The 18,413-nt window shown below is 41.8% G+C and overlaps 1 protein-coding gene across 1 annotated transcript in view; it reads right to left on the bottom strand.

The window, feature by feature from the left end:
* Positions 1 to 18,413, bottom strand: part of CLVS1 (clavesin 1) — a 196,440-nt gene that overhangs the window by 167,905 nt on the left and 10,122 nt on the right. Inside the window, exon 2 of the mRNA XM_066266202.1 lies at positions 15,010 to 15,636. Coding sequence (XP_066122299.1) covers positions 15,010 to 15,464 — 455 coding nt within the window. The 5' untranslated portion in view covers positions 15,465 to 15,636. The remainder of the gene's footprint in view (positions 1 to 15,009; positions 15,637 to 18,413) is intronic.

Here is an 18,413-nt window from a genome sequence, read left to right as displayed (position 1 = left end):
TTCCTAGTGTCTCACAGATTTGTACTCAAGGGCTAACCAGTAGAACTTTGATCTAATGTGGTGATCCTTAATCTCTTTTGTGTTGTAAAACCCTTGAGAATCTGGTGGAAACTGTATCTTTTCTGCCAAATGCATGTGTCTGAAATGTTAGGAGATTCACAAATTCCCAGTAGCAAACTATAGATCAAAAGTCTCTGCCCTCAGATAAAGAACAAACCAGGTTAAAGTATCTCACTTAACCAGTAGCTTCAACTACCTAGACCACTGCAGAAATCAAGAAAGAAAGCATCAACCATGTTTCACTCCCCAACTAAGGTGGCTTTGACCTTAGTGGATCCCTGCCAATGTTCCTGCCCTTGTCCCTTCCCTTGGGTGACTGGATACTGGAAGAACCAAAGCAATGGAAATTTAAACTTGTTATAATAAAAACTATGGCCATGGTAGTGAAGCAAAAGTCATATGACAAATGAGAAGAGGGTGGTAGCTCAGGTGAGGGGGCCAAAGAGAATGGACCCGATGACAATGCTATTGGGCTCTCCATTGCTTTAGAGCAGGTGTGGAGGGAAGGTAAAGGACATAGTAAAAGATAAGCAAAATAATAAGCTACTGGCCCTGGCCGGTTGGCTCAGTGGTAGAGCGTTGGCCTGGCGTGCAGAAGTCCCGGGTTCGATTCCCGGCCAGGGCACACAGGAGAAGCGCCCATCTGCTTCTCCACCCCTCCCCCTCTCCTTCCTCTCTGTCTCTCTCTTCCCCTCCCACAGCTGAGGCTCCATTGGAGCAAAGATGGCCCGGGTGCTGGGGGATGGCTCCTTGGTCTCTGCCCCAGGCGCTAGAGTGGCTCTAGTCGCAACAGAGTGACGCCTGGAGGGGCAGAGCATCACCCCCTGGTGGGCAGAGCATTGCCCCCTGGTAGGCGTGCCGGGTGGATCCCGGTCGGGTGCTTGTGGGAGTCTGTCTGACTGTCTCTCCCCGTTTCCAGCTTCAGAAAAAAAAAAAAATAATAATAATAATAAGCTACTTTATTTTGCCCAGCACATCTTTGATGACAAACAGAAGCTTATATTTAATAGCTAAAAAGTCTAAAAATGAAAATACAAAGGATAGTCACCATTTTGTTAAAAATACAACTATTAGTCCAAGTATAAATGAAGATATGGGTCCCCTTTTGTTAGGCGGGGGGAAGTATTATAGAGACAGAAGAGACGGAAGTCAGAGGGATGTGTGGTACACAAATCCAAGGTTGGAGAAACCTTGGAAGAAAAATTGCCCAGGTTTTCAATTTTGCACAGTTTCAGCAGATGCTGCGGTAGAAGGTGCTTCACGCCCTGCCTGCTGGTGCATTAAGCAGAACTGTATTTCTGAGCATACAGTGAGATGTTTAAAAATTCATGCCCTGCTACAGCTCATTTACTTTATTTCTTGGGCTTCCCCAGCAGTCCTTGCCCAAAGCATATAATTCAACAAGCTCAGTTTCCTGGCTCCATAATCCATAGAAAATTAGAAAGAGAGAGGCTTTTAAAGCAGGCCCACTAACAGTAATAATTAACAGCTAAGAGGAGAAAAAAGTACACATACACAAAAAGATTAGAAAGTGCATAAAGCATGGCAGTATGGGCCACATAGCAGGGGGACAAAGTTCATATGCCCCCAAATCCTCATCATGATAGCTATTTCACAGCCCAGGGGACAATAATTTATATTCATTATAGTCACCATTTGTCATAAAGGAAGTATAAAATTATATTTAACAGGGTAGGCAGTACATAATGCATTATAAAGTTTCTTTTTTCTTTTTAACCAGAACTAAATATACCAAAGTTTAAAAATCAGCCCTTAAAAGGCAGCCCTCAACTAGTTGAAGATTTAATGTCTCTTGAATGCCCTCTTTTCTTACAAAGATATAAGATAAATGAGGTATTGCAGTATTATTCTGGGAGATTTCACAGATCAAATATCGAACTGAAATACTCTACCTGTGCTGTGTGATATACTAATCAACACGCATGCTATAAAACTGCATGATGGATGGATTCATCAGAAACTCATGAGAAAATGTGTGATCAAAATCTATACAGACATGTCAGGGAGAGAACACCAATTAGCTATAAAAAGCCATTCACTAAAATCGAGGTAGAGAATCGAGTTTCCACTCCTGAGCTTAGCACAGAAGGTAGCTCCCTGAACAAAGGAGGTTTTATAACGTGAAACCTTTTCTTAACTCAGTCTTATGCACAATGGCACCATAGAATATTAAACTCAAGAGTTGAGAGCAAATGATGATAGTCATCTACTTTCATCATCATTAGATGAAGAAACTTGTCACCTCATCATACAGGGGAGGGAGCCATTACAGATCCCACAATGTTGACTCCCATTCTGTGCCCTGGTTGCCACCCCCCCCTCGATCTTAAAGGACACTGTCTCCATGATGTCATGCTGAGAATCGGTAGGCAAGGGGTAGAAAGAACATCCTAGTCTCTTCTTCTTTTATTATCAAGTTTAACTGCACAAAACTCCTGGCCCCTCAACAACAACATTGTAATGGGGAAGAGTCTAGAAAGAGCCTCTCTCTTTTGGGTTTTCCATTGTTCTGAACTTTTCCCCACATGTCAGTCATTCAAGAGGATGCCACTGAGCCGTACTCTACACCCATGGATACCAAGGAGGGAAAGACATGACATGCTGCCTTCCAGAAACTTTCCTGAAGCATGGAAAAGTTTGTAGTGAAGAAGACAGTGTGACAGGCATTCAGGGAGGGAAAGGGGAGGTCAGTGACACTGCAGCCATGGGCAAAGCCTGTTAGGGTGGATATGAGCTTTGAAAGACGAGTGGGACTTGATTTGACCTCAAGCATGAAGCCTAAATTCCCTATGGCAAACAGCCTTTCATGCCTGGCCTCAGCCTGCCTCCCCAGCCCTGTCTCTCTCCATGTGAGCCTTTATATTCTCTGTGCAATGGAGCCAACTGGGGCTCTCCCCACAGGGCAAGTTCTTTCTGCACAGATCGCTGCATAGTGTGCTTTTTGTCTCAAACAACGTCCCTTGCATTTCCTTGCAATGCTTTTAGGAACATTTCTCTGAGGTTCTGTCTTTCCAGCTGGGATAGAGGCCTCTTATTTGTGCTCCTGTAGGGCCCATGCTCACCTCATTACACAGATGCAGACTGAGTAGGAAGAACAACAAAAGCTAAGGTCAGGAAGAGCTAGGAGGAGGAAGAGAGAGAAGGGGGAGGAGGGAGACTCCTTCGACTCAAGTGGAAGATGTTCTTTGGGTAAGGAAACTGATGCCAAATTCTTAAGGTTTTGTATGGCAAAATATATGGCAAAGAGACTGAACCAACTTTATTAAGGAGACATTAAAGGTTTCTGAGCAATGATTTCAAGGAATTAAAGATTAGGTGGCACAGTCCCCAACAAGAGACCCAAACATAATCAGGCATCATGAAGAAGGAGAAAGAGTAATACTCAGGATCAAATTACCAGCCAGCCCCATGATTTTGTCCAGGTTAAATGGCCACTATTTAAGATGATGATAATAATATGTCCTTCAAAAATTGTTGTGAGGATTAAGCAATGTAGTACAAGGCGATTCCCAATGCCTGGGAACGTTACCAATATCAATATTCTCTAATCTGGAAAGACACTGGATGTTATTTGTGGGAATGCCATGCTTGAAATAAAATCCAGAGACATTTCGTGGGGAAAAAAACAGAGGCAAACAGGAGAGAAAAATGATGAGAAACAGAAAGACAATGTGCAAAGAAAAAACAACACATCACTTTAAAACCTTCACAGCAAAATTTACCCTCTCTTTATTTCCCTGTCTGATGTTACATTTTGCAGTACAGTAGCAATAACTTCTACAGCTATATAGTAAAAGCTGCTGAGCGTGATTTACAACCTTAGTGAGGTGCAGGCATTTAGTCACTCCCGCAGCTGTTTAAGGTTGTGGATAATCACTGTTAGGAATGATTATCCAGAGCATATTTAAAGGGCAGGAGAGTTAGTGGGTGGTTATAGCACTGAGGTTTGGGGCTCAGGGACTTGGGGTTTCTTTTCAGCTCTACAGTATCTTTTCCCTGCAAAGGGATCAAAAGATGCTTCCTAGCTCCTTGGGAACTCAGAAAAGCAGTCCATAGTCCAGGAGAGCTTCAAATTGTACAGGAAAAGGCCCCATAGCTTGCAAAGCACTCATTCAGGAAGTCAGCTATGCCCATGAGAAAAATCTAACAGTGAACGCAGGAGGTAATGCCATGAATAAAAACTGCCCCCTCTTCCATGCCCTCTTTTACTGACCTTATCCTTTTAAAGAGCAGACTCAGGTCATTCCCTCACTGCAGCCCAGTTTTAAGTGGATATAGCACTAGCAAATCCACTTGGGCAGAGAAGAAAGTTATTCTTAGACCCTTAAATTTCTAGCTATTAGAGGGGACATTTTACCTGCAAGGTAATGAGTGCCGTATCTTTTAAATTCCTGGGTTGTAAATGTGAACTTGGGAAGAGCAGCTGGTCTGAGAAGATATGCTATCAATAAAAGTTAGCTCTCCCGGTCCTAGAGGCCTCTCGTACCACAGTTGCAATAATACTGCAAAAGCTATGTGACATTTGATATCTTCCTGAGGACAACCACCCAGTTAGGTGGGACACACATGCTGTATTATCTCAGAGCAGAGACCCTACTGCTCTTGCTTCCATTTAATCCATGTGGGAGCCGGCTTCTAACAGGCAAGCTTCCAAAGGTCCGAGCTCAGTCCTAAGGAAATGTTGACAGTGGGCAGAAAGCAGCTGAGCCAGGACGAAGTGGCATTAGAGTGTGAGAGCTGAAGGATGCCTGATAAGGAGTTTTGTGAAGGAAGAAGGGAATTTAAAAGAACTCTTTGTGGAGCTGCTTGGTTGACCCACATGACAAGCCATACACTCATCCAGTGGGGTGAGGGGGCAGCATAAACTATTCTGACTTCACTCCCCATCATCAACAACCAGCTTTCTAGGAGCATGAGAGAGTTATATTCTATTTTATAAGATCTTTCAACTGAATGAGAAATCATATCTTGGGCATTTCACACTGGATTAAGTAGAAGTGTGAAAACACCTGAATTATGGGAAAAAGGAAAAGCTGTGTGTGTGTGTGTGTGTGTGTGTGTGTGTGTCCCCTTACCTATCTAGGATCGGTTAATTCTCCCAGCTCTATAAGGCGCATATGATTATTACCAGACAATGAGGACACTGAGGGTTAGAGGAAGTGCATTATCTTGCCAAGGTCACAGAGCTAGTAAGCTGCACAGCTGGGGATCTGTTTGCCAGCTGAAGGTCTGTCTATGAACACATTTTAATACAAGGAGTGCAGGTAAAATCAGGCTCATATTAAGACCACTTTTTGTAATGTACTCCAAGCAACATCCAGATTCTTTTGTTGTGCTGGAATTTTTAATAGTCAAAGTTGTCACTGTTATTATTGTCAAATCATCTGGGCAGAGATTGGATAGGATTCTCAACATTTGATTTGCATGGTTTCTGTGTCATTGGAATATGTAGCTTTAGGATTTGCTTTTGAGCTGAGATCCTTTTCAAGTCTTTCGAGATTTAGTGGCCCCCAAATTTGGCAAATGAGTTCTAGTGATGAGCTTTGCAGCATGGCATTTTAACTGTGAAGCTAGGTCCAAGACCTAGTTCAGGGATAGCCAACCTTTTTATAACTACAGCCCACTTTTGTATTTCTGTTAGTAGTAAAATTTTCTAACCAACCACCTGTTCCACAGTAATGGTGATTTATAAAGTAGGGAAGTAACTTTACTTTATAAAATTTATAAAGCAGAGTTACAGCAAGTTAAAGCATATAATAATAATTACTTACCAAGTACTTTATGTCGGATTTTCGCTAAGCTTGGCAGAATAAATCTTTATAAAACAACTTACTATAGTTAAATCTATCTTTTTATTTATACTTTGATTGCTCCGCTACCGCCCACCATGAATGCTGGAACGCCTACTAGTGGGTGGTAGGGACCAGGTTGACTACCACTGATCTAGTCCATTTTAGCTATTTACAATCTGTGTGACTTTGGATAGGTTACCTAACCTCTCTGAACCACCATTTTATCATCTCAAAATATGGATATTACAGTGCCTATGTGAGAGCCTCACTGCCTGCCACGTGGTAAGCACTTAGTGTTGTTTGTTTTTGTGGTTGTAATAACTCTCCTTCTCCTTAGTTCATTTTTGCTCATTCCTAAACTCATGACAACTAAAAAACTGATCCAGAATAATTCTGGTAATATTTCCATAGGAAGAACAGATAGCTACCCATTTTTTTAAACCTCTGTCAACAGCCCTTGGGATTTGGGGAAGAAGGTTACCTCATGGTACTGGTGGGAAGCATAAAATCCACCTGGATCACCTCATCTCATTTTCTCTCACAAATATTCGAGAACTGACACGTTAAAAGTCTGTCCCTTTTTAAATTACACATTCTTACACCAAGAACAGTTAACTGAAGGAGGTACAGACATCCTGCTATTGTAAAAAGCTCTTTTATGCTCTTGCAAAAGCCAAAGGTGAACCTCAATCAACCAGCTTATTTATAGTTTGAAGAGTCATATCCCACCTACTGCCTTGGGGTTTGAATCAGAAGGAAGAACCGACTTCGCCTTGTCTCCCACTGCTAAATCACACCACGGAATTGTGGGGATGTTTGCCATGTCAGCCGTTTGGAGGTTGCCAGAGGTCAGCAATAACCGGTGACGTTTGAAGGAGCTGCTATCTCCAGCATATCCATCAAATAAATTACTGCATGGCATGAAGGGACAGGAAACAGCTGAATGCTGTCCCAGAAAAATGCTTCCTAAGAACAGACAGATTCCAGGTTGCTTTCTACATTATAAAGTAAACATGACAGTGTCCTTGCTTTCAGAGTAGCAAAGGCAAGAAGGTCAAGTACCCTAGTAACATTCATCTTCCCATCATTTAATGCCTGGAGGGATAGGGGAGGACTATTGTGAGGTACCATTCTGGGATGTTGAGTTCAGATCAAGAACACAGTCTTTGGACCTTTAGAAACTCACACAGAACAAGGTAACTGTAGCTATTCAGTATGTTTAACTAGTGCACAAAGGAATGAATGAGGCTTGGATTTGTCCCACTAAAGAATAACAGGTCTTGTGTATTGGTCAGGACCCCATCCACTTTCTCATTTGCCTAACTGAAGCTATCAGCCCCTCTCCACTTCCTTTTTCCTATTCATATTAGGAACTAGACAGGCTGTCAGCCTTGAGCCTTCAGACCATCTCAACTTTCTGTGCACCCAGCGTCCAATGCACATCCTTACCGCCTGAGCCCTGTGAGAATGGCTATATTGTTGACATGAAGCTGCTTTGTGCCGCTTGGCTAAGAGAAGGAGTTGAGGGAGGTGTAAAACACCTTAAATTTGGAGCCTGGGACCACTTTGCCACTTGTAACATACTAATGATTCATATTTTGATTGTAGTAGGCTTTAGGAACTCTGAGTTCACTGTAGGAATGAGACAGTAGCTAGGGCTTTGTGGAAAGGCAGTCTTTACATTCAGACAGACTAGGGAAGAAAACTGCTATATAATATATTACCTGTACCCAACACAGATCGTTGTGAAACTATGGTAGGGATTAGGAAAAAAAAAAAAAAAAAAAAAAAAAAAAATATATATATATATATATATATGAGGTCTACCAGAAAGTTCTGTCCATTTTTGGAATAAAACAAAATACAAATTTTTCTTACCATCAATAAACTTTATTAAATAATATAATTGCCATTATTATTAATAATTTATTGCCAGCGTGAGGGAAATTTGTATATCCCATTTTTGAAAAATGTTTTATCTTTTGATGCGAAAAATTGAACCAGTGCTTGTTTGATCTCTTCTTCATTTTTGAATTTTTTGCCCTTCAAAAAATTTTGTAAGGACAAAAACAAGTGATAGTCGGAGGGGGCTAAGTCCGGGGAATATGGTGGATACGACAGATATGCTTCTGTAGCATTTCTTCCTGGTTGAAATTCGTAAAAATTACAGCGGCGTAAATGAACTTTATCGGTAGCCATGGGTACACTATCGCTTCACACATAAGACTAACGTGAATCAACTTTGTTTTAGTTAATTTGCTACGTCAGTATGTACACATTAAGTGATAAAAATAGGCACACATGAGCCAAATAAATATGTGCTTACATGTCAAAACTTGTAATAGAAATGAACAGAACTTTCCGGTAGACCTTATACACACACACACACACACACACCATATATAAAACATTTGGCACAAATGCACTTAACAAAATGTAGTTATAGATATTAGTGTTAGAATCTTTGTTGGCGCACCCCATCAGAGGTCCGCAAAGTGCACTCTAACTCCCCTAAGGTCTTTGGAAATATGAAGGTAGTCTATTAGGTTGTCACAGTGCTTGGGGGAGGTGATGCTAAACATTCCACAATGCTCGACACATCTTACACATTAAGAACTGCGCAGCTTCAAACGCCAAATGGGCTTCTCTTGAGAATCACTGCCCCTAAACATCAGACCCTCTCCACTGTCTCACTGTATTCATCTACACACTTGTACACCACCAAGAAATCTACTTACAGCCTTTCAGAAGCTCCAAGGATATTTTGAAATATCTAATCACGCAGGGACTGAGCAATGGGCTCCAGCTGTCTTTGGAATGAACTTGAAATTGGAAGCCTTCACTCTGAGCTTATGTTTTTACATTGATGAATCATATAGTTCCCCAATTAGAAAGTATCTTCTCCTCCTTGAACCTCTTCTTCATCTGTCACTTAGTGATATTAAAATTCTCCAATGATTATGAGAATTCAACTAGAAAATGTACATGGAAATGCCTGAAAACCATAATGCCCTAGCAGCTGTGTAGTATATGGCCGTACAGTATTACGCACTGTAATATAATTGGCCAGGAGCCCATTGAAGGCTCTTTCATCCTTTGAGAAATCTGAGTGGCCTTGCCAAGCCGTGCTGAGTTACACTGGAGTATGATGCAGAAGGGAAAAATCAGTAATTCTTATGCTGTCTTCTTAAAAATTCTGATATATTATTCATAGGGAATTTTTTTCTGCATTAATCTTGATTTTTAAAAATAGTGCATGACAGTATTCTTTACTTTGATGCCTTAGTGTTTTTGCAGCCTATTAAATTTTGCACCCCATGCAAATGCCCCACCCCTTCACCCTTGTCGTGGCCCTGGGTCTGAGGTCTTGGTTCATGCTTCTTAATCTTCAATTCCATTGGCTGTTCTTTAACCCAAACCTCTTATCCTTTGTTGCGGATGGTGGGGAAAGAGCCCACTGGATTAATTGCCTTCTTAGAGTAATTCCATATACTTGATGGTAGTAATCAAGTTGTTCATCAGCCTTCTTTCCTCGCTATTTAATTACCCTAACTTAGCTCTTCCTTAGAGTGCCTCTGCTTCCTTACAGACCAACTTTTCAACTAATTTTTAAACTAGCTGCTGATTTCTGAACTTATAATTGTGATAAACATACAACACACTGACAAAAGAACATCCAGTATAATTTTATATATTATGATTTGCGATGCATTATAAGTTGTTTTTTTCCCACTAAAGTGCTTAGAGACCAACTGCTTTTCACATAGCACTAATGGGTGTTTTTTTTTGTCTCTTGTGTGGCTTTTATTATCCAGACCCCTTCCCTAATGCCTTTCTTATAGCCTGAGAATTTCATAAACACAATAAGTAAAGGCCCTAGACCAGGTGATATCTCAGAGCTACAACTCAACTACTGTAGAGAATTTTGGAACACAGGTGGCTTGGAGTCTCAGTTGCGTTTTTCATATTTTTCAAGGTAGAGAAATGTTGATTATGGCACCAAATTCTGCCACCCTTCGAAAGGACATCTTGTGACCCAGTATCATAGATATTTGCCTGATTTGAATTTTTTTTTCTTAAGAAACATCTGCAATTTATTGAACACCAACTAGTGCTAACCTATAATCATTGACAACCTCCCCACCCACATACACATACTGTACAGGTGAGAAACTGAGGGAAGTAAGAGTTTAAGCAACTTGTTCAGGATCACATGGCTGGTTGGGAGGTAGCTGAGGTTTAAAGTCGGCCAACTAGCTTCAGAGTTAGTGCATTTAATCGCTATTCCATTCTGCCTCTTGGACACCATCAAGTAGGGCAACCGGGATTAATCCTTGCCAGTGGCGTAGCGAACATAACTGGCGCCCGGGGCACCACACTTTATTGGTGCTGCTCTCCCCCTCAGTACGCTTCTTTTCTTGTTTGTCTTGGAGACCATTTGGCACCCTCTGTGAGTGGCGCCTGGGGCATAGACCCCCTTGACCCCCACCTCGCTAAGCTACTGATCCTTGCAACAACTCCCCATGCCAGATATCATACCCATTTCCACTTGATGAAATTGTGACTCCAGAAAGTAAGATAACTGGAGCAAGTTTACCTCTTTTTTTAACTGAGTGAAATTGGTGAAAAATGTGCTCACATTTTCCTTCCCATGGGAATGGCATTTCTGGGCAAGTCAGCCTTCTAACCAATGGTTAGTGTGCGACTCAGAAAAAAATAAATGGATTTTATTTGTATCGAATCTTAAGGGGCAAATTGTGAATTCTTGCCAATGCTGATATCAGTTCAGATGAGAGATCACAGGGCTCATTGAACAATAATGTCCTCTTCGGTCACCAGCACATTTAAAGCTGGTGAGCTGAAACATAAACTCTGCTGACTCTGAAAGCTTTATTTATGAATGTATATGTGGGTGCTGGTTTAATCTAATTCATTTCAGTTCATACCGGCAGTCTCAGAAACCATAGAAGTCAGAGAGCTCTCTGCTGTAGCCCGGTTTCTGGAGGAGGCCAGTTATGCTCTGAGGTCCAGGGAGCTCCTGGACTCACGTGACTCACCTGACCCGGGCAGCCGGCCGGGCATGTGCACGCTCCAGCCTCTCACGTGGCCCACCTGACCCGGGCAGCCGGCGGGCGTGTGCACGCTCCAGCCTCTCACGTGACCCACCTGACCCGGGCAGCCGGCCGGGCATGTGCACGCTCCAGCCTCTCACGTGGCCCACCTGACCCAGGCAGCCGGTGGGCGTGTGCACGCTCCAGCCTCTCACGTGACCCACCTGACCCGGGCAGCCGGCCGGGCGTGTGCACGCTCCAGCCTCTCACGTGGCCCACCTGACCCGGGCAGCCGGCGGGCGTGTGCACGCTCCAGCCTCTCACGTGACCCACCTGACCCGGGCAGCCGGCCGGGCGTGTGCACGCTCCAGCCTCTCACGTGACCCACCTGACCCGGGCAGCCGGCCGGGCATGTGCACGCTCCAGCCTCTCACGTGACCCACCTGACCCGGGCAGCCGGCCAGGGCTCCAACCTCTCACGTGGCCCATCTGACCTGGGCAGCCGGGCCTGGCATGTGCCTCTGGAGGCTCCTGCTTCCCATCCTCACCATTCTGCACTTTTGTTTATGGAGTCTGGGTCCAGATGAATGAGATTTACATAGTTTTAATAAATATTAATAACCATTTTAATCTTGGTAAATTTTTTGTATGAGACATTCAAATCACTTCCCAGTCATTGCAGGCTCCCAATGAGAGTGAAGGAATCATTTGGCAAAGCCATGTCAACTTTTCTGGCCTTACGAGCCCCGTGTAGGCTGGGTCTGTGTGACAGGGAACGTGCCTGGTGAGTAAACGAACAAGTGCTTTGGATGGGCGTGCAGGAAGATTACATCTGTCGACCCACTACCATTTTCAAACATTGTCCTCCTGTCTATGTTGTTAATTTATTTACTATTTATCTTTATTATATTTATAGTATGATGTTTTATGATACTAATAATATTACTAGAGGCTAGTATTTATTACGTGCTTACCATGTGCCAATGAGCTGTGTTCCTAAATGCACTATTTTATTCAATCCTTCCAATTAAATTATTAGATAGATAACATTATCACCCCCTCCAACACACATGCGTGCACGCACACACACACAGAGAAGAAAACTGAGTCCCAGAGAGGTTGCTTGTCCCAGGTTATATAGCCAGTAAAACACATGACAGGCTCTCCACATTCAAACTGAGAAGTGTTCACTTCTAATGATCTCTACCTGTTGATGGTATAGCTTCATCGTTCACCTTCTTGTTAAAACCAAAATATTTGAAACAAATAGTATTGTTTAGTTTGAAAAAAAAATTGCCTCAAGTAGACCCAACCTTGCGGTGGGAGTGGTGAGAGGAAGAGAAAGAGAGAGATTACTTCAAAAAGCCTAGTGGATTAAGAGCGTAGAGTGAATTTAAACTCCCTTTCCATCCATAGCATTAGTCTAAAGAGCTTCACATCCATGAGCCATTAGAGCCGAAAAGTGTCTCAGGAATTACCTAGTTCAAGCTTCTTGTTTTACACTTGAGGAAACTGAGGGACAAAGAAGTGAAGTAACTCATCCAAGATTCTCATAATCGTGAACATTTAGATTATTCCTTGAGATTTGCTTCCTCTTATTACTATTGGTTCTTACTTCTTAATGCATTTTGAGATGTATACAAAGACCCAATGCTAATACAAAATAATATATTTTGCTATGACACTTCTCTATGAGTAAATCACTACGTGCTGGCATTCTATGCATCATCTGCCTAGGCAGATGGAAGTTCTAGAACACTTACAACTAAGTACAAACAAAGTCCGCATGATTATTCTCAGAATAATCAAAATTTTTCTGTTCTTAAATCCAAATGTTAATATATCACTCTCGAAAGGACAGCCGTTCCCTCTAGTTGAAGCCTGATGTCCTGTGTGGATGGCTTGTGTCTGAGGAGGAAGCCTCCCCTGGTAGCCGGGAGCTACGAGGGGTGTGTCCGCACCATTGTCTGGCAGGTGCATCACCGCAAGCTCCTTACTGCAGGGTCCTGGTGTTTTCGTCAGTGTTCTCGGTGCCTACTGCAAGCCCTGGTGTGAAGCCTGTACTCATTAAGTGTTTGCTGAGTGAATGACAGAAAGGGAACTGTAAAGGCCTGGAAACCTTTCTCATGAATAAAGCATTGGAATGAGAGACTCATCACTAACACTTACGAAATAATAGAACAGAAACATGGAAGGGTGGGCCAGGCTTGGGGGCAGCCCTGACAAACTCTACACTAACAGTGTGAAAATATTCAAATCCCTTTTCGGGGTGAAAGTGCCCTAACCCGATTAATTAACTGTAAAATAGCCAGTGGTCTCTGAAGTGTCCTATACCATCAGCATATTTAGGAGGAGGCGTCGTGACATGAGGCAGTGAAGGGGCACCCCAGAATTCCTTCTAATATATTTGGAGAGGGATTCTTTAGTAAGTTTTTTAAGTTATTTCTATTATTATCTTTGAACCTGTGTCTCCCCATGTAACAGAAAAATTTCAATGGTGACCCTTCTGTGAACGCGCATACCACAGGTGAAGGTTTGGAGACTGATTCATGTATTCTTTCTCATTCAACATATATCCAATACTGTGCCATGTGCCAAGAGATAAACATAAAAAAGACACAGTCTCCTTCCCTGGAGAAACTTGCAGTCTTGGGAGGAGGGGTAAAAAGGAGCACACAAGTAAACACAATTACAAAAAAGTGAGGTTTAGACAACTCATTCTCAAGTCAGACTACTGGGGTTCAGTGCCCACTCCATATTTTACTAGTTGTGTGAGTGAGTTACTGAACTTCTATGTGTCATCAAACGTAAAATAGGGATAATAATAATTCCAGTCATGCAAAATTCTTGATGGGTTAAACAATATATATAAAGGTTTAGTAGAGTATGTGGTGAGTATGCAAAAGTATTAGCTATGATAGCATTGATTCTTACACTTCTATTGTAAATGCTTTAATGGCAACATGAATAAAGGAAGGGCACCTAATTAAAAAGGGTTGGGGTAGGGGGGAGATGGAGACCACCTTCCTGAAGAACCATAAAGATGGATATGAATCAGATTGTGTCCAGGATTGTTTGAATTGGGATGAGAAATAGTTGGTAAATAATGGGACCAGTCCAAAAGCAGGGAGGCATATTAAAGTTTCAGCTACTCAAGGCAACGCTATACTTCCCACCAGCTAGAACAGAGAACAGAGAAGGGCAGAGGGTGAAGTGAAGATGTAGAAAATGAATCATAAAGGGCCTTCTTGTACTTTGAGGAATTTTAATCAAGAGAGTGACGTGACAGAATTTTGTAAGGGTCACTCTGGTTACAGTGTAGACAAGAATGGCTCAGAGGACACTAGACCAGAGGCAGAAACACTAATTAGGAAGCTGTTGCAGTAAGGCAAGTGAGCAATGATAAGAACCTACACGAAGGCAACAGCAATGGGAGAAAAAAGGAAAAGATTTGGGAGGTTTTAAGAAAAGGACAGGACTTGGCAATTAATTAGATGTGAGAGCAATGGCAAGGAGCAGCCTGGGATGACAGCCAGAATTCTGGCTCAAGAGACTGAATGGAGAAGAGCAGGGATGATGACATTCAGTTAGGGACATGTTCAGTTTGTGGTTCTTTATAAGATTTTCGGGAAGAAAGGTCTACCACTCAGAAGAAATATAGGATTTTAAAGTCATGGAGGGGATCCCAGAAATAATTTTATGTGTTGAAAACACTTGATTTAAAACCATCTTTCAAATCCATTTTTGTTGTAGTGGTTAAAGATGAGAACACTAAAAATAGAAATTATGGTTCTTCTAGAAGACCAGCTTTCAATTTTAAACAATAATTCAGTTTGATAAAGAGACTAATGACTTCTAAGGTGTCTCACAATTCTAGCACTATGAATCTGTTGTTCCAAAATATAACCATAAATCAGGAATTGCCTTCTGATAACAGTAAATTTGTAGGCTTAAACCTTCTTTGTGGGTATGTGGGATATGTTTTTTTAAATAAAATCCCACTATCTATAAAGCCATAGAGCCCCAACATGCAGTGGCTATGCTTATATAAAAAAAAAACAAGTAAAGACACTATCTACATTTACCTACTCTGGTCCCAATTGGCTGCAAACAGCAGGAGAATCTTCCTGCCGTAGTGGTCGCGGCTCTCCAGCACTCCAGGGAACCCATCGATGAGAGCCCTCTTAATGCCAGGGTCATCGGCCTTGAAGTTTTTGAACATGTCCAGGTTTAGCTGGCGGTACTGGAAGTACTGGGCCAGGAGTCTAAAGGCATCTGCTTGGTGAAACTTCCTGGCTCGGAGAAATCTCAGAATGAAGGCATCATCTGTACGTAAAAATCCAATGTCCGGCCGGGTAATGATCATGTCCCTGACTTGCTGAATATCCTGATGTAAAACATCTGGATTTTCATTCAGTTCCAGGCGAGCTTTCTCTATAGTCTCTGGACTGAGTCCAGCCTGTAAATGGGTCATCTTGGCCAAATCTCCGTTCCAAGTGTTTAATTTCTGATATTTGGGAAGAAGAGAAACTGGTCCCATTCACGTAATGGTCTGCTGAAACCCTGGCCCACTCAACAGTTGTTTTATGACCAGGCTGCCACTGAAACAGAGAACTCGAGGGTCTTCTTTCTGTTTCTGGAAAGCAGTAGGACATCCAGGTCCTATGTGGTGGTAGCCCTCCAAAAGAGAAGCCAAACTGAGGCCATTGCAACTGCAAAATGAGAGAAACAAAACAGAGATGACACACAAAAAAAGTCTGGGCAAATGAATTGGATCCGAGATAGCAAAGCAGGATATTATGCTTCTGGTCTGATTATATTAGGTATCCAAAGAATACAGGGTGAATTATTTTTACAGGAGTGTATTTGGCATCATTTTAGTGACAAAAAAATGCATAATATGCAGGTATTTTAAATATATCTGAAACTTTTTCAGTTACACTGACCAGTTAATATAACAGTATATAGTCAGGTTAGTAATAGATTGTGCTGTTAATTACCCTAAAAGACAGTAAGAAGAGAGAAAGATCCTTACTGATACAGCATGCTCCATGAGGCTCCCCACAGCCCCAGATATGGCAGACAAATTATGGCTCCTGTACAGTGTACTGCTTCCCATTAACTTTTTTTCAAATAGAAGTATCTTTCAAAGAAACCTCCTTTCCCCACCTTTTTTTTAAAGGCAGCCATTTCCATCTTAACAATAAAAATGGACTGTTAAAGGCTACTTATCCCAGCTCCAGAGATACCTAATTATTAAACTGAACTAAGAACAATGGGGTGGGGAGGGAAGGACAGGCTTATAACTAGAAGCTGATCTTTAATAATCAAATTCAACAGCAACTGGAAAAGATGCTTACATGTGGAAATTTACAAAGGATGTTATTATTTGCCTTTGTCACTCTTCTGCAGGGAAGACAAAGGGACTTGAAACTCTATGTTGTCTTCCTATCTTGTGTAATATCTATATGGGCTTAAAAATTGTTCCACTTTATATAAATTTTTGTTGTTCTGAGATATTATCTCACTCATAATAATGATTCTTTTAATCATGTTAGATACATTTTTTATGATTTCTCCACCTAAATGGTATGCAGAGAGGCACCTCTATCTTTCTCATTCAACTACAAATGTTTAAACCCAGACATGTTTGATTTAACGTAGAAGTTCAAAAAATCAGAAGACACAAATAAACTTGGAAGCTTGTATTTTTTCCCTAGAATTCCTAAGTCAATAATATCTATGATATCTACAATAAAAAAGCAGAATATCTACTCCCAACTTAATTAGTATTGGTAATGCTTTATCATACAAAATAATTTAAAAGCCAAAATGAGCCTGACCAAGCGGTGGTACAGTGGATAGAGCATCAGACTGGATGCAGAAGGACCCAGGTTCGAGACCCCGAGGTTGCCAGCTTGAGTGCGAGCTCATCTGGCTTGAGCAAGGCTCGCCAGCTTGGACCCAAGGTCATTGGCTCAAGCGAGGGGTTACGTGGTCTGCTGAAGGCCTACGGTCAAGGCACATATGAGAAAGCAATCAATGAACAACTAAGGTGTCCAATGCGCAACAAAAAACTGATGATTGATGCTTCTCATCCCTCTGTTCCTATCTGTCTATCCCTCTCTCTGACTCTCTCTCTCTGTCTCTCTTAAAAAAAAAGCCAAAATTATTCTTCTGCTTAATTTAGGATAGTAATACTTTCTTAAGGGAAACAACCAACTTACATATCTCTGCTTTATATTGCCTTTGCAAGATAACATTTAGCTCTGTAATGTGTGGAGATAAAAATAGAAGAGTCTTGATTCTCATTGATTTTAAGGGAAGGAAAGGAAATAATAATGGAAAATAATTCAATGAACTATTCCCAGGATTGGAAGAAAACTTCAAAATCCATCTAGTTCAATCACCACACGATGTTAAAATTCCCTCTCTAATAGCCTCACTACACCCCTTCAAAAACTTCCCTTGTTTGATGTCTCTCTCTCTTCCAAATTCATCCTTACACTTACCCTTTCTATCTTTGACTGCTCTTACCAACCAATGACCAGTATGATCATACAACTCAGTACCCAACTTTAGACACTAGGGGACACTAATAATAATACTGCTGGAACAATAGGCACAAACTGGGACAGTTCCAAATGAATCAAACAGATGCTCACCCTACTAGTGAATGATCTTTCTGTTCATACATTCAATAGGCAAGTTATCCAGTTATCTGTCCATAGCTTTTCTCCTGATCTTCAGGTTACATATTCAACTGCCTACTGAACACCTCCACGTAGTGCCCCGTAGACACCACAAAGTTAGTACATTTAAAACTGAACTGATAATACGAACTCATTCTGAATTTGCTCCTCCACTTTCGTTTCTTAGTGACTGGTATCAACTTCTACACCATTTCCCATGCTAGAAACCTGGGAGTCAGCCATTATTTCACCTTCTCCCTCACCACCCACTTCTGGGCAATCACTTTCATAATATATCTCAGACCTACCCAATTTTTCCATCCATTTTCATTGCCTTTGTTTGATCATGTTACCCCTCACCTGTGTAGTACTGCAACATTCTCCCTGTGATGCCTTTGATGCCAGCCTCGCCTTTTCCCAGTATTACAGTTGAGTTCTCATGTCACCCTTTGATTGACATTGATCAATAGCTACCAACTCACTAGGATAAAGTATAAAGCTATGTAATGTAGTTTATGAGGCCCTTCATCATCTGATTCCCATCTGTCACCATCCAGCCATGCAGAACACTGAAGCACTGCAATTTCTGGGGGCCTTGGCAAAGATGCTCTCTCTGCCCATAATGACCACTGATTAATTCCTTTTTGCCTTTCGGGAGTCATCCTGAAGATCATTTTCTCCAGGAACCCCACACTGATCTTCAGAGGTTATGAGGGGCTCCAAAGCCCCTACCACACCACACTTTATTGCCTTTTTTCTCTCTCCCTCTTTTCTCTGAACTCCTTGCAGAGACAGCT

The sequence above is a fragment of the Saccopteryx bilineata genome, chromosome 3 (assembly GCF_036850765.1).
Source record: "Saccopteryx bilineata isolate mSacBil1 chromosome 3, mSacBil1_pri_phased_curated, whole genome shotgun sequence".
Taxonomy (NCBI): Eukaryota; Metazoa; Chordata; class Mammalia; order Chiroptera; family Emballonuridae; genus Saccopteryx; species Saccopteryx bilineata.
The sequence above is the reverse complement of the archived record's forward strand: the minus strand, read 5'-3'. Positions and strand labels throughout refer to the sequence as shown.